A 25,456-nucleotide genomic window follows, 5' to 3' on the forward strand; every position below is an offset into this window, starting at 1 on the left:
GGAAGGCGGCAGGTTCCGGCTGCCCGGTCCCGGCTGCCCGCCGACGGGAGAGGCGCGTTGAGTCTTTCACCTTCGCTACCTCCGATTCCTTAAGAGCCAAGCAGCAAGGCCGAGGTCAGCACTTGGCTGGCGCCGGAGGCTGCGCTGATGCCCGTCCTTTGCGCAGAGGTCACCGCGCTGCCCTCAGCGCTCACCTTCCCGCTGCTCATGCTCGCACGATCGCAGAATCAATGAGGTTGGAAAGACCTCCGAGACCATCGAGTCCAACCCATGACCCAACACCACCATGTCAGCTGGACCATGGCACCAAGTGGCTATGTCATCCAATCTTTCTTTAAACACCTTCAGGGACGGTGACTCCAACACCTCCCTGGGCAGCCCATTCCAATGTCAAATCACCCTCTCTGTGAAGGGTTCAACCGAAACCTCTCCCAGTGTGGCTTAAGACTGTGCTCTGATCCTGTCAGTGGTTGCGTGGGGGAAGAGGCCGAGCCCCACCTGGCTACACCCTCCTGTTTAGGGGGTTGTAGTGAGCCATAAGGTCTCCCCTGAACCTCCTTTCCTCCGGGCTGAACGCCCCCAGCTCCCTCAGCCGCTCCTCACTGGAGCACTTGTGCTCCAGACCCTTCCCCAGCCCCATTGCCCTTCTCTGGACATGCTCCAGCAATTCAGTGTTCTGTTCACATCATTAGAAGCTCTCTCTCCACAACGTTTCCTGACTAGAAGAGGATTTTATTTCCAGGCCAGCACAAGATACACAATAACAAATATAATGAAACAAGAACAAAAAAAAAATCTTCCATTATGAACACTAACAGCTGAATCATATCAGATGCAGACTGCCTTGATTTTCCATCCAATTCACCTATCACCAGAAAGACCTGCACTACAAGTCAGCGACAGCAGTAGCTGACAACACAGCAATTACTACCTGAGTCAGCATTTGGGTAAACATTAAGCATCTTGTTTTAGTCAAATAAAGTGTTGTATTCTCATATCTGCACTTTGTACCACAAACCCACTGCAAAAAAAAAAAAAAATCCCCTGGATTAGGCAGAAGCACAAAGTGGCTGTAGAAGCAGCTTTACCCAGAGATTCACCTTTAATGATCAGTATGCCAAGCAACCTGCAACCTAACTCCAGGACATAAGACACAAGATTTCCACCTACAGCTGTTGTTCCAGAGTGCCCAGCTCCTGGTTAAAACCAGCGCTGATACCCACCCCTTCCCCATAAACACTTCAGTGGACTCCTGCTCAGCCCCCCATTTCCATACAGAAGGATCTCCCACCTTCCCCTGAGACCCCCTGGGGGCTCTTTGCCCTCTCCTCCAGGCTGCCCCTTGGCATCCCTTTCCCTCTCTGCCCTCTGCCTCCCTCCATGCCAAGAACCCAAAGAAACTACATTTCAACTTCTGCCCAGGTTTTCTTTCCTGCAGACTGCACATCTCCTCCTGCTGACAATTCATTTGCTCTTTTATCTTCCTCATACCTACCCTTCCCTCTTCTTTTATTCTGGGTAACAGTGTTTTCAAAAAGTACTCCTCCTATAACTTGATCATAACATGCCTGGCAATGTTATTTTCCCAATTTCACTTTGTTTCCTCACCTCCTTCACTCCTCATCCAAAGCATGTTTAACATTTTCTCACTCGAAAACTTTTTCTGCAAGATGCAAGATGCTGAACGCCACAAGTTTAGTCAGTAAGTGGAACTCATTGAAATGACTATGGAAAGCTGTGAAACACATGGGAATTACTTTATTCAAAATAAAAACACATTGAAGCAAAGTAATTTTAGAAATAAAGATATTTTCAGCATTCAGAAACAGCCACACATTTATCTGAACATAGGTTTTTCAACAAGGCATTTGAGATGCATCCTCTGCTAAAAAAAAGGAGAGGAGGAAGATAAATTTACAAAAACAAATCACATCTGCTACCACTTTTTACAGTTTACCAAACATGGAAACACACTTTGAAAACCACAGATTTTGTTGCTTTTATGTTATTGTTTAGCTACTTTTATGGTATCCTGTGAAAATTTCAGTGCACCTCAAAGGTATGAAAGGCAGGTTTTTATTGTCATTTCCAACAGCATCCTGTATTTCAGCACACCTTGAAGTAGTTGGAACTTCTCATCAGTAATTTTAGCTTGTTGCACATTGCAGCATTTGATTACAGGTACCACCAAAAAACACATTCTCAAAGCAGTATTTGTAGAAGGCTAATTTTCAAAGGATAGTTTTCAAAGGTGACATTTTAAACTAAACTCGGCAGGCAACACAAGCACAAATATGTACAGTTTCACATAGCAGGGGATTATATGAATTGCATCATCTTTGAAATCTGTAAAAAAATACTAAAGTGCTTTTTAAATGTGTCCTCATTGATTAAAAGGACGGGTATTCTGTACAAGTGATCAGTTGCACACCAACATTATTATGTTGTTTAAAGAGGCATTTCAACAGAAAGATAAATATTATCAGCACTTAATTTTAGCTTTTCAATTAAGCATAATTTTAGGATTTCCAGAAAAAAATCCCAACTCTACAGAATCTATTTATTCATTAGAAAAATACAAAATTAATTTAAATAAAGTGCTTAATTCACCAATACTGTCAGGTTTTAGAGCAAGTTCACTGGTACCAAGCTCAATTTTTTATAGTACTAAGTTTTCAAAAACTTCTTACCAAAAAAACCTAACCCACATGCCTATATACTCCAAAGTTAACCTAATTAAGAATTGAAAGTTTTCACACAAACAGCAGGATATCTGACCAACCAAATACATAATTCAGAAATTAAGGCACCCTGTTATTCAAAACAGAAAACCTTAATTTAAATGTAAAATAACTAAATATCTTACAGTCTTTGTTAGGCACTACCTGGCTTTTAAAACTTCAAGGTCAAAATTACAAAACTAGACATTAATTTAAAGCTGAAAAGTTGTCTCTTCTTTTACAATTTAGTTTTTGTTTCTGCAATGGATAACCTAATTCTAAATTACATTGAAATTCGCATTCCAGTCCTGTAAACTTGATATTAGGAGGGCTCTGGGTATTCTCTAGATCTCCAGTAGGGTGAACAAAAATCTTTACAAGAGTATATAAGAACTTAATTCATGTGACATGAAATTCTGATAGATCAAAAGGAGTGTAAAGAGATTTAAGAATGATTAACAACAGCTATTTAAAGGTCAGTTCTTACATATTCCCCCAAAAGATCACTTTCCATGTTTGAAATACAAGGCAAGATAGAATGCCCTGTTCTGAAACAACTAACATGAGGTTTACTTGGCAGCTGCTTTGATACTGGTTAACAGCACTAAGATTCTGCATGTGAAAAGAGTAAGGTACTGACACACTAAAACTGTATGAACTACAGATATTTTTAGTCTATATGGAAGATAACAAAGAGAGAGCCATTATATTCAAACCTCAAGTTTGTCAGCTTCCTCCTGTTCCATGGTAAAAGGCCTTCACCTGTACTGCTGTAGTGATGTCATATTTGAAGACTCCAGTACCCACAGCCAGAGGCTGTGGCAGTACTGTCCACAGTGCCTGTGGATGAAAAAACCTGAGTGCCAGCTTCAACTTCAGGACTAAATATGTAGTGTTTTCCTCCGTGAGCAGCTGCTGGTGCTGTCCAGCCTGCAGCCACTGCTGCCACGAGGGAAACAATGAATGTCAAGAGGCAGCACAGATGTCTTGGATATGTTTGGCATCAAAGACAAGAAAGTTCTGCAGTTTCTTGTTAGAGAAATCCACTCTTGTTTGTATTCTGCGATAAAACATCTGCATCCAGGTGCTGCACCCTCATTTCATGTGGAGAATAGGGTGTATTCAAGGATTCATTTGGCCTCAAATCCTGGCTTTTCAGACTTGGTACCTGCTTTTTTATACTGAGCCCTAAATCTCAAGGATGTTTGGATCCAATCTACTACACCTCTAAGTTACTTGCAAAAAAGAATCCTCCAAGGTTAAAAGTAATGTCATTTGGTAATTTCCAAAAAATATACAAAATTATTTAAGCTCAGTTACAATCTTTCTTTCCACAGAAAATGCTAACAATCTCTCATTCATTAATAGTTTTAATATTACATTATGTGCTTCATTCCTTTGGCAAATGAAATGCTTATGTGCTGCTTTTGCAATCTTTTACAATTACTATTTGCCAGAACAGTAACAAATGTTTTGGACCATTCTCCCATAATCAACATTTGACAAACTGACAGTAATAGACAGAGGTTAAGCCCACCAAGTTTTAATATCAATTTTACAACTGTGCTGTCAGTTCATTTCTGGAATGCAACAACAGACTAAAAAAAAAAAAATCTCTTACTAGAAGTCTAAATGGATATTCTCACTGACTAGGAAAGTCTACACAATTGGGGCTTTTTTTTCTGGAAAGAAAGTAACAAAATAAGCTGGAAATAATAAAAAAGAAAGAGCTGTATTTTAAAAGTGCAGTATTTCTTTGCTTAATCTTTTTTTCATGCTGTGTCATTTCTTCAAAGCTATTATATTGAATGGACACGGAGCTAAAGTTAGACCAAACCTTCCCTCCATGGATGGTTTTGCAGCATTTTCAGGGTACAGAAAGGTAAAGCTTTGCATAAGACTTGAAAAAATCAAGAACAGCTCCATTTTTGCCAATTGCTCTCCCATGCACACACGTTTACCTAAAGAACAGTTAGAAGAGAGGTATTAGTGGCTTTATACAGATGACCTATTTGTTAACACACACGTAATTCCTGTGCTACTATAGCCTAAAAAGGCTCAAACTACCATTAAGCTATGAACTCTGAAGCTCTGACCTGCTGTATTTGAGTCTAAGCCTTGTTCATCTATACTAGTTCATATTAACAATATTTACATCCACAGCAAAAGTATTATCAAAGGACTAGTCATAATTTCTGTCTGGTGACTGGCTATTTAGGAACCCAAACCATTCTGCAAGCTGTGACAATAAATCTATTTCTATAATTGGTCCTATGTGCAATTTTAACATCTCTCACCCCCAAGGCCCTACACTTGAAACACCACCACCCACCCACCCAGCTAATGACTCCATGTGGATTATCTTACCCATCCCAAAAGGAATGAATGACTCTTTCTTTATTAGATGGCCATTTTCATCCAGAAATCTTGATGGTTGAAACTCATCTGGCTTCTCCCAAATGTTAGGATCTCTGTGTACTGACCACAGGTTGGGCACAATCACGCTACCCTTAGGAATAGTATATCCCTGGAGCACTTTGACAAAAGCAGAGACAGAGATGTGACAAGTTGCTAAATGGAAACATGGGAAAAATACCAGTAAAAAGACAAGAGGATGTCACAAAAATTTGTATCGATCCCTAGCTGTGGGCCACAAATTAGCAAAAGCTGAAGGCAAAGATGATCTCTGCTACCCTGATTGAGTCAGAATCACACAAGCCTGAGCAGCTGGAAAGACACCAAGCTACACTAACAGCTTCTGCAGAGAGAAGGAACAGCAATTGTGAGAAATGTACTCTGCAGCATCCCAATGCTGTGAACCACTCTTCTCCTGCTCCTGTGCTGTCAGAATTCCACTACAGTCAAAGGATAGATTTTGAACTGTTGTGACACAAGTGTTTTGAAATTACTAGTCTCATTTCAGCTTGTTGCACCTCACTGTTCTGCAAATCAGAACATTTAAAAAAGCAGATCAATTCAGTAAGAAGTTTAAAAGCTGAGCTTCGCTCTCTCACACTGACTTCGGCCAGTGCACAGCTATGTTTACAAAAACACATAGATGAGTTGGAAGAGGATATTTCTGAACGTTTGCTGCACATAGGGAGGTCAATGGCATAAGCCTTTAGCAAACCGACTACTCTAAACTGATGTTTTCAGACCTCTGTGTCAGAATGCCAGAAACAGCTCTGCTGTTTCAGGTACAAAGGTGGAGTCTCAGCTGCCAACTATGACTAAGTACATTAATGAATACAAGCTAATCTCCAGAAAAGAAATCACTGGAGACTAGTAAAACTCCTGGATGTCAGGTCAGACACGCTGCTTACACAGAGAACTATGTCAAGGCCTCCTGCTCCCTATAAAGGGCATTTTACACATTTGTTCTACAGGTCCAACACATAAATGAGGTCTTTGTAAATTGGCACTGGATGTCTCATCAGATCTTCATCCCCAGAGGAAATGCTGTAGTAGCAAGTCTCTAGAAATGCTTACCAGCAGTTTCTGAGGCCATTCGAGGAATAGAAAGGGGAACAACCGCAGTCATCCTCTGCACTTCCATAATGGTTGCCTCTGTGAAGGGCATTTGAGCCTTGTAAGCAAGAGAGGGAACTTTGTCACGTCCTAGAACTGCTTCAATTTCTGCATGAACTTTCTCTATTCAAAAGGAGCAAGAAAAACAAAGAAGTCAAAAGACATAATATTTGACAATATTTGAGAATATCATCTCAATTTCATCTGACTGTGTTTGCTTCACTGTTTCCATAGATTTCTCAAAAATTACTTCAAGATGTGATTCCTAGCTGAAACAGCTATGCCAACATTAGCCTTAGGAACAGACTCAGCAAAGAAGAAAATGACCAAACACAATCTCGACAACCGTCAAGAGTAAAGCTACTGAGATGACAGACATTGCTAGCACTTCAGTATTGGAAAAGTACAGGAAAAGTTCTGTTGCTACTCCAAACGTATTCATAATCTTACTTTAGGAGTTTAATTATACAGTAATTTGAATGATGAAAACATCAAGCTTCTACTCTGCAATTAAAAACTTGAACGGTAAGAGAACTGCGTGCAATGTGTGCCTGAGCATGAAGAGATGGGAAAATTTTTCATGCAGCTGCTTCAGAACTTCATTCTGGAGCAGGAATTCTGGTGCTGTTTCTGCAAGGATTGAAGCCATTTAACTCATTCTTGCTATTTCCTACTTCCTATTCACAGAACCTAAACTCAGCTATTTCTCCCAGAGGCGGCAGCAGCAGAAGCTCCTTTCCCACACAGCTCTTCTGCAAAGTAAAAAAAAAACAAAAACAAAAAAGGTCATGAGCTTATCTACTTTCTCATTCATGGGAGGCAAAAAAATCAAATTATTTACTTGCCCCTTTCATTTCACTGAAGGCTCATTATACAAGAATTCTCTTCACAGAAGTTTCCAAGATTTAGGATTTGCTTCACCTAAGTACATACAGGATGATGTGCCTCTTCTTGCAGGTAGCTTGCAATCTGGCTATACCACAAAAGACAATCTTGAAAGAGGAGATCTCAAAACTAACTTTTAATAAAAAAAAAAAGAAAGTCAGTTTTCATTTTTTACCCTTTATATCCTGCATACTTTGTGGTTGTTCTGCTTTTCCAACCAGGCTACTGATACACTGAGTTTTTGCTCTTTTCTCTCCTTAGCACTGATACAAGATTAAATAAAAGCTCAATGCCAAAAAAACTCCCAGTTTCACGAGCAGCATCACCAAGTGCTGCCCGAACTGCGTCTAACAAGCCGCTGCTGCCACCTACTGGGTTTGCCCAAGAAGAAAAGACCCTGCATGAGAAACATTCAAAAACCACAAAAGCACAGCAAGAGATGTGCTGACGGGGTGGTTCCCCAGGACCTTCTTTGTGCGGGTTTGCTACTTTTATTAGGGACATATCATAGCCCTGTATTCAGGCATGCATGTCCACAGTAAACTAAACAAATAAATAAAGTTTTCAATATATAAAATAAATTTAAAATTTAAGGAGACTGTTTTCATACCAAATGTCACACCTGTGCTTTATCCTGCACTACTCATTTGTTCAGTTTCTAAAAATATGAGGAACTATACAGGGAGCAGCCAAGCTGCTGCTCACATTACCAGCTGCAAAATGTAAACTCCAGCAGCCTCTGCAACAACATGCTACTTGAACTGTTCCATGACTTTTCATATATTTAAAAATCTCACAGAGCTTCAGAAGTCAAGGATGAGAACAAACTAAATACTCCCTATGGCTTCACCATATTGTTCATCCACATCATTCTCTATTTCTGTGTAAAAAGCAAAACTATTTTCCAAAGAGAAAAATACATTTTTCCCCTCTGATAGCCCTTGGTTTGCCTTTCCACGTCTGCAAGCAACTTTTGCTGCTTCTAAAAGATACACAATTCAGGTATTATCTCGAGGGAGGAAATACATTAAGAGAAATGTACTACCAGGAATTAAAAAAAAAAGGGGGGGGGGGCTCATATATAACTCCAAGGCAATCAAGATACAGGGAATGGGATACTAAAAGTGATACAGTCTGGACTACTGATCATGTTTAGATTACTTGACAAGAGCCACACTGTAAGGGGAAATCAGAGAGAGGTAATAAAACAGTTTGAGATCAGCAGAAAAGTGAAAATTGACTAGTATATACACATCCAGTACCAAGCAGAAGGAAAAAAAGATATAAAAAATGAACTCTTCTGGATTCCATTTGTGTAATTTAGAATATATCTAATCCATGTAGCTGCATATCAAGTCAAGCATGATGTTGTATGATAACACACAACATCAAAAACAGAAGAATAAAACACAGTAAAAGTTTACTTTACATTTGTCCCCAGTGAACTCTCTCTCCCACGTACTGAACTGGTGCCCTATTTTGCAATCTTTGGTCAACAGTTTGGTTGACTTTGTGTAATAAACTTTGACCTTGACCTATTTAAAGAGAGAGGGTAGATGAGACGACTACTGGTCATGACCCATTCAGTTTTGAAAAATTCCAAAACCAGAGATTCTGCTAATTCTCAGGGCAATGTGTCACTCTTTTGCCATGTTCACAGGGCAATTTATTTTCCTAGTATCTGATCAGAATTTTCTTGTTGTAGGTTGTTTCCACTGTTTCCCTTCACTGCACACTTCAGGGGAGATTGCCTCCATCTGAGCATCTTTTGGTCAGATAGTTGTAGATAGCATAAGATTTCCCCTCAGTCATCCTACCCTAACACTGAACAAGACCAATTTGGTCTTCCTCTGTTTTGTGGTCACATGCTCCATGTGTCCCCCTGCTACCCCTCATCATCAGCAACTTACCCAACTGCCCTGAGTACTCAAGATTGATGGGGAGAGTCCCTCTAAAGACACTGGCAAATGGTGCTGTACATTTCTGCAAGTCCAGTTTGCTTAAGCTGTCTCTGATTTGATCTTCCTCTACATCAGGTAGTGCTCCACTTCCCCAGACTCTGCAACCAGGCTCAAGAACCTCCTCCGGGAGCCATAAAAGCAGACCTTAGCACTATGGTCTTCACATATCTTAGGTCACTACTTTATGCCTGGAATGTCTCAATTGCCAACATTTTTCAGATGTGCTAAAGCTCCCTGGAATTGCTTGGGAAAGATAAAGTTGTCCCAAGACAGAAGAAATTCACAGATTAAAGGGCCAATTACCACTTAACATGCAGCACTAACTCAGAAGTCATCACAGAACAGCAGGATAGAAGATGCCTGATTACATACCAGCCTTTCAAATCGTACATACAACACAAACCACTGGCACTCTAAATTATTTCTTAACTGTTGCTGTTTGCTTCTGTTTCTGAGCATCCATCTGGAGCTTTACAGTCTCAAATAAATCTCCTAGAAAGAAAGTAATCTCACCTTGGACTTCAGGGTAAAGAGACATGTAGAGTAGGCACCACAGCAACGTGTTGGAAGTAGTATCTGTGCCTGCGATGAAGAGATCACCAATGATAAAAAACAGATAATCATCATTAAAACTGCTCTCCTTGTTGTTCTTCTCTTCTTCTGCATGGATGAAGTACATATCAATGAAGTCCCTGGGATTTGCTGCATCCAGTGTATCCCTGTGCTGGGCAATTATTTTCTTCAGAAAAGCAGTAATGTCTAACTCAGTTTGCCGAAGCTCCCGGAAAGGCCCAAAGGGAAGGTAGTAGAGCCAAGGGCAGATGTTGACCAGGATCATGTAGCTGTTCACGCTCAGCTCCAGCGCACGGGCCATGTTCTTCAGCATCGTCTTGAACTCATCATCTTCGTAGTTAAAACGCTTTCCAAAGGCCATGGAACAGATAACATTGGACACTGCATTGCGAATGATTGGGAAGGGATTAAATGAATCCTTTCCATGCTTCAGCATTTCCGCCTTTATAAAGTTCAGTTCTTCAATGATTTTAGGCTCTAAGCTGTGTCTCCCTACTCCAAAATGACGCAGTGTCGAGAGAGAGAATTTCCTTTGTTGCTTCCAGACAGGGCCATAAGGTGCAAAAATAACACCTGGAAGAAAAAGGGAGAAACTGAAACCAAAATGCCCAATTTTCAATTACAAATAGTTAGACATGCCTGCAACCCAAGAGCCAGAAGAGAAGGAAATTATACACAGCAAATCTCTCCCAAGCACCTGTCTAGGAGCTAAAGGAAAAACACGTGGTTCTCAGAGCTTTTGGAAATCCTGTCCCTTCTTCTCCTCATCACTGAAATGAGTATTTAAGCTACATCACTAATTTCATTAGATTTTGCAAGACACAAATAGATGGAGAAGAGGGAACAGTTGGTCTGGGACATATGTTAGATACAGCCTTTTCTTCCCAGTGTCCTGAGAAATTACCTTGTTCAGCAAGGCATAACAGAAGACATTAAAACACAAAGTGATCTGCATTTTTCCCCTTTGTGTTATACAAACTTCTCAATGCTTTTTGCAAGTGTATCTATTATAAGCAAGCTTTAAGTTATGATAAAATACAGGATACTCACACTGCAAGAAAACTGGAAAGTCAAGACAGGTTCAGAGACACTTGGCAAAACCCAGCATGATTTGCATCTCAACAGTTTTAATGCCCCTAGGCACTTGTTCTGCATGATTGTGTCATTATGAATCACTATTTAAATGGAATCCCTATTACTCACTTTCAAACAGAAACATCTCTTAGGCTGAATTAAAAGACAACACCAAAGACACCACAGAGTAACAAATACACAACCTGTGATTTCTAATGTACTCCATGGTTAACCCGAGAAACTTTAGTCATCAAACATGACCTAGTTTTGGATTTGTTCTTCTAGTAAAATGATATCACCTTTTTTTTTTTCTGGAAACAAAAAACTACTTTGTAAAAGGAACATCAATTCTTCTGTCAACAGCAAACCTTAACATTGAATTCAAAAGGAGAAACGGCCATAAGAAAATAGAAGTAGTACATAAGTACTAGAAGATGCACCATGTTTCAATACTTAACAGAACTTACATTTCGATTACAAGTAAATGTTCCTAGCCCTTAATGCTATAAAAATACAAACACGTGATCTAGCTTCAAATATCCTAAACGAACACATTAGGAAGAGTCAGGACAAGCTCAGAATCAGCTGAATTTCATCTTCTCTGCATGAAGACGTTCCTCAGGTAATCTATTCAAATGTCTACTTCCTGGCCCTACAAAAACAGAACCAAAAACTTTCCAGATTTCCTCTGTTTCCTGTTACCACTGGCGTCCTCAAGTAGGTTAAGTGAAAAAACAGGAGTATTTGGGACTGAATTTGGCCAAGAACCAACTTGGGTTTCCAGGGTTTGTGGCTGGGTTGTGAAAGAAACATGAATTTCTTGGAACAAAACAAAGCTACCATTATTTCTATCCCACAACAAATACCTCCAAAACAGGCTATGCATCCACAATCTCTTCCCTTTTTTTGTTGTTAGGAAAATTAGTTTTAGGATCCAAACACTTTCATAAAAGAGAACAGACCTATTGTCTTGAATGCAAAAGATACTCGCCTAGGCCCACAGAAAAGCTAACAGCAACAACACGCCTCCACACACAGAGAGAGCCTCTCCAGTAGTCCTGCAGAGATCATGGGTGTTTCCTGATGTCCCCAAACTGCTGCAGAATACCAACTGATTTGTAAATTGGGAAAGAATTACATAGGAGACAGATTAAGAAAGAAGAGCATAAAGATAGAACGACAGAGGGAAGAAAAGAAAGCAATCTCTCAACTGCATCCCCACCAAGCTACAATTATGGAATAGTGCTTTGCTGATTTCAATGAAAATCTGCCTGCCCCCTAAAAAGCCAAGTTACTCAGCACAGGCATCTCTATACTTAAAAAAAATGCCAACCAACAAAATCAACTTCTGCAAACAAATTAAAGCAAAACAAAACAAAACAAACAACAACAACAAAAACTGAAGGACATACAATAATAAATTCTGAAGCAGCAATAACCAGGACTTCATGCTTGCTACAGAGGCCTAATTTCTATGAGCTGATAATGAAACCCTTGCAATACAACCAACAAACTCACAAAACCAGAGGGGTTGTTTTATTAGCTGTTTTTTACACGAAAAAATGTCAAATCCTCACAAGAAGAAAGTTCTGGCAAAGGCTTACTTACTATTCTCCATTCTCCCCATTTTTTACTGCTAGCTCTAGTGCTGCTACAATACTGGGAACATTGACAAACACAGCAGTCACAACATTTGATAACATACAAATTCTGTATTATCAGATGTCCACTTGTGGATATGCACAGGGCAGGGATATAAAGGCAGTCAACCACTTAAGACTCCATGTATTCTGCAGATTCAGTTTTTGCTACCTCTCATAGCTATAGAATAAAAAAACTAAAATACTAAAATTAGACTACAGGAATATCTTGTTTCTCCCCAGTGTATTTCCCTTTATGCAGATATGTAAAATGATTAATTAAGAACTGACTACTACCTTCTCCCTTAAGTTCTTATGGCACTTTCTATCCAGCCAAGAAGACCTCCTTCACTTGCTAATCAAGTTGCTGAAATGTAGTACTTGGCATTTCTGATACTTCTACCTGCTCGTCCCCAGGCACAATTATTTTATGTGCCTCTTACATGCAATAGAGCCACACACCTGAGATAAGCCCCTCTTTCTTCCACACCATACTTGGCAGGGCAGCTCAAAGTAAAGAGAAAACTACACCAGCAAATGTAGCTTACAAGAAAATATCTCTGTAAGTTCATACCACAACAGCTCACTCACAGAATGAAGGAACCCAAAGAACCCAAGGACATGCAAGAACCCAAAACGGACACTAAATCTCCCAGAGCTGTAGTACCCCAATTGTGAAAGGTAGATCTGATATTACCCATCATTCTGCCTTTACTGTTTCCTAGTACATACTAATACAACTGCCGCTGTCCTGACCTGCAGCAACATCTTAACCACAAACTCCTGAAATTATCTCCTAAACCAATCTTAAGAGGCCTCCAGTTTGAGAGCTGTAACCCATGTACCTCCCCCATGAACCACAGACAGAAAAAGCACCACTCGTTAGCACAAACACAGCATCGTAGAGGCTCAGTCATCGCCTCATGCCACCACTAAACTCAAGCCAGCACAGGGACAGCACCTGTAATTTCCACTGGCATTTGGAGAACCAGCTTGCAGGGGGCAGTGGCCCCCACTGCCCATATTCACCAACCTCTCCCTCTGTGCACTCAGAACATACCACCCCCCATAGTTCACTCTACAATACTTCTACATCTGCAGCAATCCAGCATGCTGCTAACTATGGAGCAGCTGGGGATGTTTTACGGACCACTGGGCAGCCCTGATGCTGCAGTCCTCATGTCTGAGCACAGCTTCCAGATAAAATCAAACCTAGAGCAACACAATGTCCCTGCCACAAGGCAACACAGGCACCATCCCTGGGCTCAGTTGCAGCATGCTCTGGCTATGGACAACAGGCATCTCCAACTCTCCTGGAACACCACTGGTGGAAGCTGCCAACCGCCCTGGCTACTCTTTGTTTCACCATATTCAAAAAATTCTGAGAGAAAACAAGAAACATTAGAAATTCACGGCATTCAATGAAAAAGAAATCTACCATAGCCTGAACATGAGGCATTTACAGCACTGCTAAAATTATCTAACTCCTCTTCCCCTTTCCTCCTCCCGTTCTTGCTGAACTACTGTACCTAAAAATATTCATGCATGATAACAAGGTGCCAGTAAGATCTGTCTTGGAAAAATATTATTAAATCAACACAATACATAATTTAGGGGTTTTTTTTATTCTTTAAGATGATTTCAGCAATGGTACCTGATAGCATTTTAATAAACACAACCTAGGTCCCTTTCTTCTTCTCTTTGCTAGGGCAATTCCAATATTAAAAAAAAAAAAAAAAAAAAGATAAATGTTTCATGTATTTAAAAAACAGATTTAGCCTTGGAAAAAATTTAAAAAGCTAAGTTTCACAACAAGCTGGCACACTAACAAGCCCTCCGGGGCACACCTTCTAAACTGGAAAAGGGTAAGTATATCTCCATAAACACTGAGATCAGTAATCACCTAAAACCTAAACATGAAGAAACTCTACCTGCAGTACTGCCAGCATGTGTTTAAACTCTTCATGCCTTTTTCTGCAAAAGCCAGTAACTGTCCTTTGGACTCTTAAAAAAAAAAAAAAAAAGAAAGACAACCAAATCCAAATATGCTCAGTAAGTTTTGACAAGCAGAATAACACATTTGCAAATATCTCAACAACAGTAGCAGCAGACTGCACAGCCACAGGACTCCACAGAAGCCTGATCTCTGGCATTGCTACCTTGGTAAGGAACTGGGGGAGTGCCCAGTTTCATTCCACTGTCCAAGGACTCGAAATTTCCTCCCTTCACACAGCCAAAATCAGAAAGCCCCCAGATGACAGACCAGCTGTGCCTTAAACCCCTGTACAAATGCCAGACACAGAAACAATAAGGTTGGAAAAGATCTCTGAGATTGATTCCAGCCCATGAGCGAGCACCACCTTGTCAATGGGACCATGGCGCTGAGTGCCACATCCAGCCTTTCCATCTTTCCATGATACTGTCACAGACGGTGATTCCACCATTACCCTGCGCAGTCCATTCCACTGTCAAACCATCCTTTCTGTGAAGAAATACCTCCTCATGTCTAACCTAAACCTCCCTTGGCGCAACTTGAGGCCATTTCCTCTTGTCCTGTCCCTTATTAGCCAGGATACCGACCCCCCCACCCGGGGCTGCAATCCCTTTTCAGGCAGTTTTAGAGAGAGAGAGATAAGGTCTCGCCTGAGCCTCCTCTTCTCCAGTCTAAACCACCCCAGCTACCTCGGCAGCTCCTCAGTCCCTTTACCGCACACAGAGCTAGAGGGATCAGGCACTGCAGCCTCCCAGAGATGCTCGGCGGTGCACGGCACAGCACTGCCAACATCGCGGGGATGCTGCACCTCCCAAGGCAGGGCCTGCTTCTTTCTGAGCGCTTCCTGTCAGCAGCAGGGCGAGGGATGCACGCGAGGAGCAAAAAGCAAGTAAATAATTGAGTCCACAATTCGTGGGAGTTATTTATGAATTTCGGCAGAGCAGCCACGATCCCGAGCAGCTCGCTCGGTACCGCTCCGAAGCATCACCCCGGCCCTCAGCGGGCGTGCGGCAGCTCCCCGAGCGGGACTCGGGGTGCCCCGGCGCTTACCTTTGTGATGGGTGATCATGAGGACGATGGGCACGGAGGGCCGGTCGCTGAACACCTCCGCCTTCTGCACCAGCGCCTCCCGCACCGCCTCGAAAGTGTTGAGGACGATGAATGGGCGGCTGCCCACGAAGAGCCGGAATACGCTGCCGTACATCTTGGTGAGGCCAGTGAGGAAGACGTGGGGCGAGAAGGCAGGGGAGACCCGGTCGCCCTTCACGTCCACCGCCCACCTGCGCAGCAGCGGAGGAGGCAGAAGGGCGAAGGCGAAGTTGCCCACGAGCGGCCAGGGCGCGGGGCCCGGCGGCAGCCCCGACAGCGCCCGCGGCCGCCGCCGCAGCAGGCAGTAGCAGCCGAGCCAGCACAGGGCCACCAGCAGCAGCTCGGTGGCCGTGGGCGGCCGCGGCAGCCACGTCCAAGCTTCCGTGCTCGGCGCCGCCATGGCCCCGGGCAGGGGCACCGCCGGGCTGGCCTCGCTGCCGGCGCGTAGCGGTTTAAGATGGCGGGGGCGGGCGGGAGGCGAGGCCGGCGGAGCCCTGACCCCGTCCCGCCGGGCCTGTGGGCGGGAGCGGGGCCGGGCCCGACACCGCCCCCGGCAAGACGGGATAGAGCCCCAGTTTATAGAGGATTAAACATAAAGAGCACAGGTCCTGCTCGTGTAACTAAACCAACAGCACCAACAAAAAGTGAGCGCTCCTCTCCACCCCCTCCCCCTCCCCCCCCCCCCACAGGACTTGCTTTCAAACTCTCCTTATCTAAAGCCTCTTTTTTTTTTTTTTTTTTTTTTTTTTAGCGGTTCCGAAGGGAAGGAAATGCAGATTACCTTTTTTCCCCGTTCCCAACACAAAAAAGCGGCAGTTCGAGGAGACCGAAACTTTGTTTCCAGAGCCCAGGACGAACCTAGAACCATGTCCCAAGCTCAAGGTTCCCTGCTTGGCAAATACAGAACAGCACAGAGCGCCTTTGAAGAGGGGCACTTAAATTTTAAAGGAAAAAGACGTGTAGCTCTCCTTTCATTCAAATAAAAATAGTAATAAAAAAACCCCCAAACACACACACAAAACCCCAAAACTCACCTAAACACCCCAATGCCCCAAACCCACCCAGAACTGGTTTTGAGGGTAACTTCCCCCTCCCTCTAGTGCACACCTCAGTGCGCTTTTTCCAGCTGATCAGCAATATAAAATTTAAACACTAGAGAGGCAATTAGATTTTGAAAAATGCCACTGTCTGGTCTTCACAATAATTTGCTGCAGCGTCAGTGCGTGTAGCAAGTGGTCTTGATATCCCCTCACTAACAGAGAAAAGTAACCGTGTTTTGCCCACAGTGTTCCTTCTTTAAAGTAAACCCCCAAAAATAAAAAATGCACAGACTAAAGGGTGCTTATCCATTAAAACGGGTGCTTTCAAACAAACTAATTTTTTTAACACTTGAACATTCAGTAAAGATAGTGACAAGTTGCTCATAAAATAGTGGCTGAACTGTATTAAAAAGGTTTTATTGCAATTATACAGGAGTTACAGCAATTTCAGAAATACATAAAGCTTTAAATGGTCAAGGTCAGTTTTCTTCTGAGCAATTAAGGCAACTGTCTCTTTAACCTAAACAGCAAGCAGACATTTTACCAGCCATGGAGTAAACAAAAGAGAAAAACTAAGAACAGAATTAAATGGCAGAACAGAATGCAGCTTTTATTTTGTCCATATTTGGCAGAAATCCAGCAACTAATTACAATGTATACCAATAAAATGCATCTATTAGGAAAAATATATAAAAACAGGTGAAAAATTAGCTGAACTAAAGATATTTTGAATCTGAGTCTCCAGGAAATTTAAATTCTGTAGTGTGAAAATAAAGTATTCAGCACAGCTGAAATACATTACTATTTTTGCCTGTTTTCTTTGTACAAAAGTAATCTAGCCTCACTTCCTTCTCTAGTCTAGTCAAGAAGGTGAACTAGATTTAAAAAATGCCTTCCTTCCCTATGTATGCAGTTGAAAGATTGGTTTCAGCGGCATATGGCCAATTCTATGGTGTCCAGAGATTAAATTGCACATTAATTTTGATTAAAATGAGATTAAAATCAAAATTTTAAATGATAAAATGTAACTTTTGCTCTAACATACCAGCACATAAGTGGATGCGCCAAGTTAAAATAATGGTTGCTGCAACATTAAACTCAGTTTCTCAAATTTAAATTAGAACTAAACAGCAATTTTTTAAAGCATGAAATTAACAACAAAACATATTCAAGTATTTTACTAATATTCTGCATACCCCAAATAACTACATATACAATCTGAGCACTATAGTCCTTTCCACTGAAATCCTTCTTCTTCAGTCCTAGCATCAGTGTAATAAAAACCACACCCCCTTTATTTCTGCACTTAAGGAAAACCCATTCTTCTAACTCCTTTATCCTAACCGAGGAATGAAAGTATTTGGCAACTCCACTTTTAACAAGTGAAAAAATAGCTACATGTTATAACAAGCAAACAAAAATCCCCACCAGAGTAAAGAACTGTCATGAAAACAAGCATTAAAAATAGAATAGTTCAAAGGAACTAATTTTTCCTTAAAGATAACCAAGTTACAGAGTTAAGGCCCAAGCAGAAGCATTGGAAGTTTAATTAACACAGTAAACTCTCAAAAGCAACATAACAGTCTTCTCTCAAACTTAATCTTTGAATCCTACCAATGCTTAGGACTGTTGACCAGCTGTTCTCTGCAGCTGCTCACTTAGCACCTATTCTCTTCAAGTATGGGCTGTGGTTTTATATGCTTTATTTGAGCTTGCAGGCAACTTTTGGATTGTTACTTCCACAGGCACTTTATTCATAGAAAACCACACTCCTTGTCAAAAGAATATTGAAAATATTTCAAAGTTCTGAGTTACACTAGTGCACTGAAACGTGTTTCTGTAACACAGCAACTAAAGCTAAAAAAACCACTTTTGGTCAAGTGCATGTCACATGCTTGCAAAAGTACTGGTTTTGCATACTTTTTCATAAATGTCACACTTTTTTGTAACTAAAAAAAATACAGCCCATTTTCTCTGAAGCATCTAATAACTAAGATAGGAAGGTTCAGTGTGGTTAAGGACAATGACAGGTGACTTTGTTTCAGTCTTTGGCTTTTCCAAGTGTCCTACTATTAAAGCAGGCACTGAGAAAAGTAGGAAGACAATCCAGACTCTACTTCCTAGACTAGCTACCTTCACACAACAAAAACCCCACCTAGTCCTGGTTTTACTCTAGATGATGGGTTTGTTTCTACTTTAAGTTTACTCCAAACATGGAATATTCTTTGCACTGATACAGAAGCTCCATCAAATAGATCTTAGAGAAGCCCTTTTAATTCTTGAAGTACTAGGTGGAAGTGATTTAAGAAAGTTTATTCTAGTATATGAAGAAGAGCAACTTAGGATACAACCACTTCAGAGCAGAGTGCGCTGCAGTACCACCAGTGCACCTGGACATGGAACCTGCTCCGCACATTCATGTGTCTGTCTGAATTAAGGGCAGCATGCTCATTTAGGAGATGACTACAGCAGGACTGCCATACCTGTCACAGGCAGATACTTTCACAACTGCAAGCTCGTAAGTAAGGGGCCTTTAACAAGAACTCAAGTCTCAGTATTCTCTGTGGATAGAAAGTGTAGGTACTGCTGCCCAAAAATGCCTCTCAGAAAGATCTGGGAGTACACTGTCCATTACATACAATAAAATCACAACCAAAGGCCGGGGGAAAGGCAGCAATACCTTTTGCAAGAGAAGGCACAAGATAGTTTTTCATATTAAGAAAAAGTTGCTTGAGAAGCTTTCAAACAAAGCTGGAAAATTACTTTATTGTTTCACAATCTAAACAATCTAGTTTAAGGTTCTTTCACGTGTTTTTATGATCTCCTACTGTGAACTGCCTTGGCAATTATGTTGTTTCAGTTCTATTCTTTAGACAGTTACATAGCCATGTCCATCCTAAGTTGTTTGGGTTTTTTAAAAATTTCAGCAAAATGTACATATACACTGCATAATCAGTATCATCCTCCTAATACAGCTTTGTAAATTTCACATCATCTCTGTCTTCCAGGCTTCAGCAGTGATGATGAAGCCAGAGAATGATTTCTGTTAAACTACTAGCTTGTCACTTAATCCTACCTAGTACAATTCTTACATTCTAGACCGAGTTCCTGAAGATTAGCTATCCCAAAATGTATGAAAATTTAGAATTTAACATGTAATTTAGAACAAAATACACTTCTAATGTTTTTCTGCATTAAAATACTTATTTTTGCTGTTCTTATATAAAACAGAAATAGAAAAATGTTGCGTTTATATAAAAAGCATTTCAAACAGGCTTAAAATGTAGAGAAATTTTGTTTTATTGAAAAGGTGCCAGAACAGCTTTCCTTAGTGCTCATGCATAATAAAAGAATACCAGCTCCTTATAATATTTGAGATTATTAGCACCATAAATGGCTAAGGTTTTTGATTTTTGAAGATGTGGATGGTTATGTAAATAATCCAGCTGTATTAATTAGTACACAGGTTGACCATAAAAAAATTTCAACTTGTATGTGGCCAAGTAAACCACATAGGACAATTTCTTTCACATGTTTTTACCAAATTCACAGTTGACAGTGAAGTGATCATGACAGACAGCACCTCTGGAGAGAAAAGCTACAAGATGCTCCCATTATTGCTTTTTCTGAAGTACAGCTAGTGCAACAGTTGGTTTTGGTTTGGGTTTTTTTAACACAGTGACTAGATTGCAGCACAAATCACAACTCTACCTCTAGTACCTCTTGCACGTATACAGAAAACCATAACATTCAGCTACCTAACGAAGTATCAGCTATAAAGTGTCATCCTGAAAGTTCTAAAATGTAAAAGCCAACTCTTGCTAATTGTGAAGAATTTGTATGAAAATGACACCCAGTTTGCAAAGATCAGTACAAACTACAGCACCAAAGGTTTCTCAATTTGTTATTGTAGTAGTCTGCTTCACATCGTTTGCAGAACTGGACCCTAAAGCTACAGAACAATGCCATCTTATCAGCTTCTTATCATGCATTCATTACAGCATTCTTACATGACCATGTAGGGTTCCTCAGCAGTCAACGTCTTTTCTTGCCTAGTTTTTCCACAGTTGGATATACAGCTCAAATTGACATACAGAGTTGTGGATACATTGGATCCAACCTAGGAGAAGTCAGGCAAGAAAAGCTGTCAGCTGACAAGGATGAAACCATGCTACAGCTAAAGTGAGACACTGCGCTGTTTTTAGGGAAGTCTTGAGAGTTTTTGAAGTCACATGCCTGTGGTCCTCAGGCAAGGTCCTCATGTAATCCATTATTCCGCTTTTACTTTCAGGTGCCTTGCTATAACCCTGACCTCAAAAGCTAGCAGAACCTCTTTTACATTGCACACATGCTCTCCTGAATCACAAAAATAAACACAAACAAATATGCTTAATATGTAAGAAGCAAGAATTGATTCCTGAGAGAAAAGTAGTATGTCCTAGCATGTTAGGTTTTGAAATTTGAAATTATTTTCAAGCCCTAATTGTGCAAAGATGTGTCTGACAAGAATGCATTTGGGCTTTTGGGTTAATTACGAGGCCTTCTCAAATGTAAATCCTACTCTTCTGTATTGACCCATTTAGAAAAAATAATTAGTAGAAGCAGATGTAACTAGACAGGAGTCTAAAGCAGCACAGGCTTCAGCATAAGCAACATTCTGAGTGGCAACAAACTGAAAAAAGTGGAATGCAAACCCAGTTTCTACAGAAGTTAGAAAGCACTGCTAAGTTACTCAAAATATAAGAGGGGTTGGAGTTCTGTAATATTGTTTAAGGTTCATGCACAAACACTTAAATGGTAGAGGTAAAAGTAATCAGGGATATCAATCTCCTCTTGGTATTCTCAGCACACCTGCCATTTTTAATGAAAAAATAATTTAGAAAGCAAACAGTCCCACTCATTGTAAATGCAACTCACACCTGATGTAAGACCCAATTGTATGTTCCACTGAATTGGAATGCAGCTCCCCAATGACTGGCTTTACAAAGATCTGCCTTTTCAGCCCTGTTTATAGTTTTGATCTGCAAGTGACCTTCACTTTTTAGCTACTGACATCTTTAGTACTGTGCTGTCAGTCTGACTGCAGCTCAAAAGGACAGGTAAAGATGGCTCACAGCCATCTGTATTGTACATGTACAACCTGGTTTGCCCTCCTAGGGAAGTCACTGTATACTGAATCCAATATTATTTATGCCAGAGAAATCCCATTCCACACACATGTGCCTACATGGTACCTGGCCCCAAATGCTCAAGATGCTCTTATTTCAGACTAATTTCTGACTGCTTTTTCTCTTAATTAAAAAATTAAAAACACCCCCAAAAGTCATCTGTAAGCATATTTCAGCAAAGATATTTTGTGAAAATCGATCTCAGTTGGCACAAGGGAGATTATTCTGTGTAAGTCTCTGCAGTGTCACAAATGCTAACCTCCTAAAGACCATATTATGCTGTGAGAAAATGCAAGAGCTGGCATTATTACTATTTAGGCACAGCTTGAAAGAGGAGTATTTCTCCTAGAAGAAACCCATGCACAGACACCTCAAAACACCTTAGGTACTGTATCCAAGGGATCTGCAATTTTTCCATTGACATTTAACAGAACTAAAACCAGTTTGTTTAATCATACAGACAGCAAGTAAAGGACAAAAACAATTGTTCCTCATCCAGCAGAAGGACTAGGTCAACCACTACAGAATCATTTGAAAAAGTACAAACACTAACTACATAGCATCTTTTTTCAACAGTAATAAAGGTAAGACTGCATGTAACATGCAGCCAATATAATTTCAATTCCAAAAAGTCACACACTGCTATTCCCAGTAAGAAGTAGTCTGCCCTCTTCTCCTAGGACTGAAAACCTAGTTTGCATCTTAAAGGTTAGTATACAGCCAAGAGCCACAGAAAACAAATGTCTAGCCATTTGCCCAATTCCAAGTCCTTCACAATTAAGAAATTGTGAAAACAAGTCAAACCTTTGTGGGGTTTTAATCACTGATTTACAGTAGAAGGAGGGAATCTTCAACACCAGTATTTCACATACACATTAGAGTCTACACAGTATTATTACTTCATGTTTAAACATCATTCAGATATTGAGTGTTCAGTTAGGAAAGATGAGTTCAGAACTCGAAAGCTTCCCTGCAGTACATGAGCAACCCGTATCTAGCCTGACATTGTTGTGTGCTGCTTTCCAGGCTAATAAGATTTAATCATATGGTTAAATCCATGGTAACTGAAGCCAACTAGAAAAAAGCTTCAGTATGTTTTTAGCATTGCAGCACTTTCTTCCTGTTTTAGAAACTATTAGTGACAGCTTGTAGGAACAACTTATAAAAAACCGCTAGTAATATTTAAGTTCTTTTATCTCCAAGCACCTCTGAGTTTTATACTTTAAGCTATGAATGAGAGCCAGCACAAAATACACAGCTGTACCGCAGAATAATGCGTTTAATACTGCTGTTTCCTTATAGGTCTGGGGTTTTTGTTGCAGAACTATTACACAACTTAAATCTACACTTCTGAGAAGCAGTTTTAGCTCAATATCATGCAAAAATCAATATATGATCACCATCTACTTCAATGTTTTTATATTCTTTCCTTTTCCTTATAAATACTACAATGCATGCCTTTATTCTGTTTCACACCACTTCTCGCTGGATTCTAAACAGCATCCTCAAGTGACACATGAAAGCTTACGTGTAAGCAAAGCTGCTTTAACAGCATGCTAGGGTTATTTTTCTCATGTGCACTTAAGCAGCAACAATCATTTGAATGATACCTAAATAGGAGTATTGACTTTTAAGATCCCTATGCTCAGTAACTGAATTTAAGACATTGATTTTACAATGTCTAGAATAGAACACTTCAATATAGAAGTGAAGAAGAACACTTCAATACATCACTCTAATTTTGTGTGCCTATATAAGAGTTCCAGATAAGTTCAAAACATGTATATCATAAAAATATCAAGAAGACAATGAATCTTTACAACTATTAGATCTGCGGTAAGGCCAAATGGTTCCAGCCCATCTGGCAGCTTGGACACATTTTCAAAATTACCCCATCAATCTTTCAGATTCAAGGTTTATGTATTTAAAAAACAAAAACACAAAAAAAAATCCCCAAAACCCTACTAACAAGGGAAAAAAAAACCCACAAAAACAAACAAAGAAGAAAAAAAGCCAAAACCCAACAAAGAGCTATGGGAAAGTTAATGGAAAGACTTCACCTTGCACCAAATTTAATGAATCAGTCTCTAGAACAGTAAATCCCATCTAATTAAATGCAAAAAAGAATTTGGGTTAGTACCAAACAACTTAGGATAAACTCTCTAGCCAGACAGTACAGCCAGGAGAAAGCCAGAGATCGAACAGATTCTGATTTAAGACCCTTGTAAGTGGATTTGCAATAATCCAGTTAAGAGAATGGCCTCTCATCTCCTTTTAAGAGTTCCCAGTTCAATCTCTGTTACTGAGCTTTATTTCTCTATTACATGAATAGAATGTATTTTAACAAACTTTTTTTATGTTTCCTTCTCTCACAAATGTTTGTTTTGGTTTTTTTGTTGTTGTTTTTTTTGTTGTTGTTGTTTTTAAGGAGGGCAGCAAATCCAGTACTAGGGTTCATAGCAATGTTCAACACAGCTGTTTTTGCTGCTATGCCACCGGTGGCAATCTTCCCAAGAAAGCAGCAGTGAAGGATGACAAACAGTACCATTTATGTCCACATGGGAGTGCTAAGCACATACCGAAAAAGGTGTCCATTTACTGTGCTTTCAAGTGGACATTTAACAACTTCTGGTATTAGAAGTAAATATCCGTAGCATGACCACTTAGCAGCACATTTCTTTAAATTCTCAAGTTAACATTTTAAATCTGGATTTAAATTTATGTTCATTCGGCATTTTAAGAAAACACATCAGCATTTAAATCATACTGATAGATCAGGTGTACAAATGCAGTGGGGTTTTTCATTAAGTGTCTAAAGTTCAACAGGCAAATGCTCTTCAGTCGAGAGGAGCATGCTATAGTCACAGTAAAGGGACATGTGGTATCTCTGAGAAGTATTAATGTGACTAACAGAAATAATTAAGTGACACAGCGCAAAGGATTGGGCATACACAGACAAAATAATATAGTGACCACTTGATCGTAGGCCTAAGGAAAGTCCAAGTTCCTCCTTCTTACCTACTGCAATCTCTTGCTTCTTAGGATGAAATTATACTTTAAGGTTCAGGGTATTTCTATACAATTATTACCAAGATGCTAAATGTAGCAGTTGTGGTTTGTATTCAATTTACTACTATAGCAGTAAGAACTAGAATATACCATTACTCACCCCATTTTATCACCTTACATATGGGTCTAAAGAGTTGTCAAATACAGCTATACCATCCAAGTTTGTAAAAGCAATTAAAAACTATTGAGAGGGTAGAGAACTGAGGCTTTCTGCTAATTAAACAAACACACACATACCTCTTTGACAGCTTTCATAAAATGGATAAATATTAAGCACTTAAGGGAAGACTGAGCCAGAACAGGAATTAAGTATTTTGAGCCAGAACTGCTACTTAAACTTTCCTTCTGTATTACAACAGAAGTCTATCAAATTTAGAAGAATGAAAGCTCATACAACCCAACAAAAGCAGAGTCTTTACTTGGTTCTATGTCATCAATTCCATATTTTTTTCCTTCAGAAACAGGAATAAGTGTAAAAAACCCCAAACATCTCACCCTGCATGAAGAAAGCCTGCTTTGCAGATCTATTACAGAAATCCCACTGAGGCACGGTGGTGGTTATGCAGACAATTAGATATTTAGACTATTAAAGTGTTTATTTTTCAGCCACCAGATGAAAATCACTGCTTAAGCTCCTTAGGTAATGCTTTTCATCATGCTATTTTCAAGGCACGGTGACCACTAATGAAATCCATTCATAACTCCCAAAAGATTGC

The 25,456-nt window shown here is 40.2% G+C and overlaps 1 protein-coding gene across 1 annotated transcript; it reads right to left on the bottom strand.

Moving 5' to 3' along the window:
- Positions 1-1,789: 1,789 nt before the first annotated feature.
- On the bottom strand, positions 1,790-16,031 carry LOC134044031 (cytochrome P450 2U1). Its single transcript, XM_062492973.1, has 5 exons — positions 15,425-16,031; positions 9,608-10,240; positions 6,210-6,371; positions 5,088-5,255; positions 1,790-4,681 (listed from the first exon to the last, which is right to left on the bottom strand). The coding sequence occupies exons 1-5, from the start codon at positions 15,861-15,863 to the stop codon at positions 4,503-4,505; spliced, it is 1,581 nt and encodes a 526-aa protein (XP_062348957.1). The 5' UTR covers positions 15,864-16,031; the 3' UTR covers positions 1,790-4,502.
- Between the last annotated feature and the right edge of the window lie 9,425 nt (positions 16,032-25,456).

Source organism: Cinclus cinclus, chromosome 5 (assembly GCF_963662255.1).
Source record: "Cinclus cinclus chromosome 5, bCinCin1.1, whole genome shotgun sequence".
NCBI lineage: Eukaryota > Metazoa > Chordata > Aves > Passeriformes > Cinclidae > Cinclus > Cinclus cinclus.

Bases quoted from the DNA above. Each gene is read 5' to 3' on its own strand.
- LOC134044031 (XM_062492973.1), bottom strand. From the start codon at position 15,863: ATGGCGGCGCCGAGCACGGAAGCTTGGACGTGGCTGCCGCGGCCGCCC. The intron at 10,241-15,424 runs GTAAGCGCCGGG...TTTTTCTTCCAG, and splicing joins CATGATCACCCATCACAAAG to GTGTTATTTTTGCACCTTAT. The intron at 4,682-5,087 runs GTAAGATAATCC...ACTGTTCTTTAG, and splicing joins ATTCATTCCTTTTGGGATGG to GTAAACGTGTGTGCATGGGA.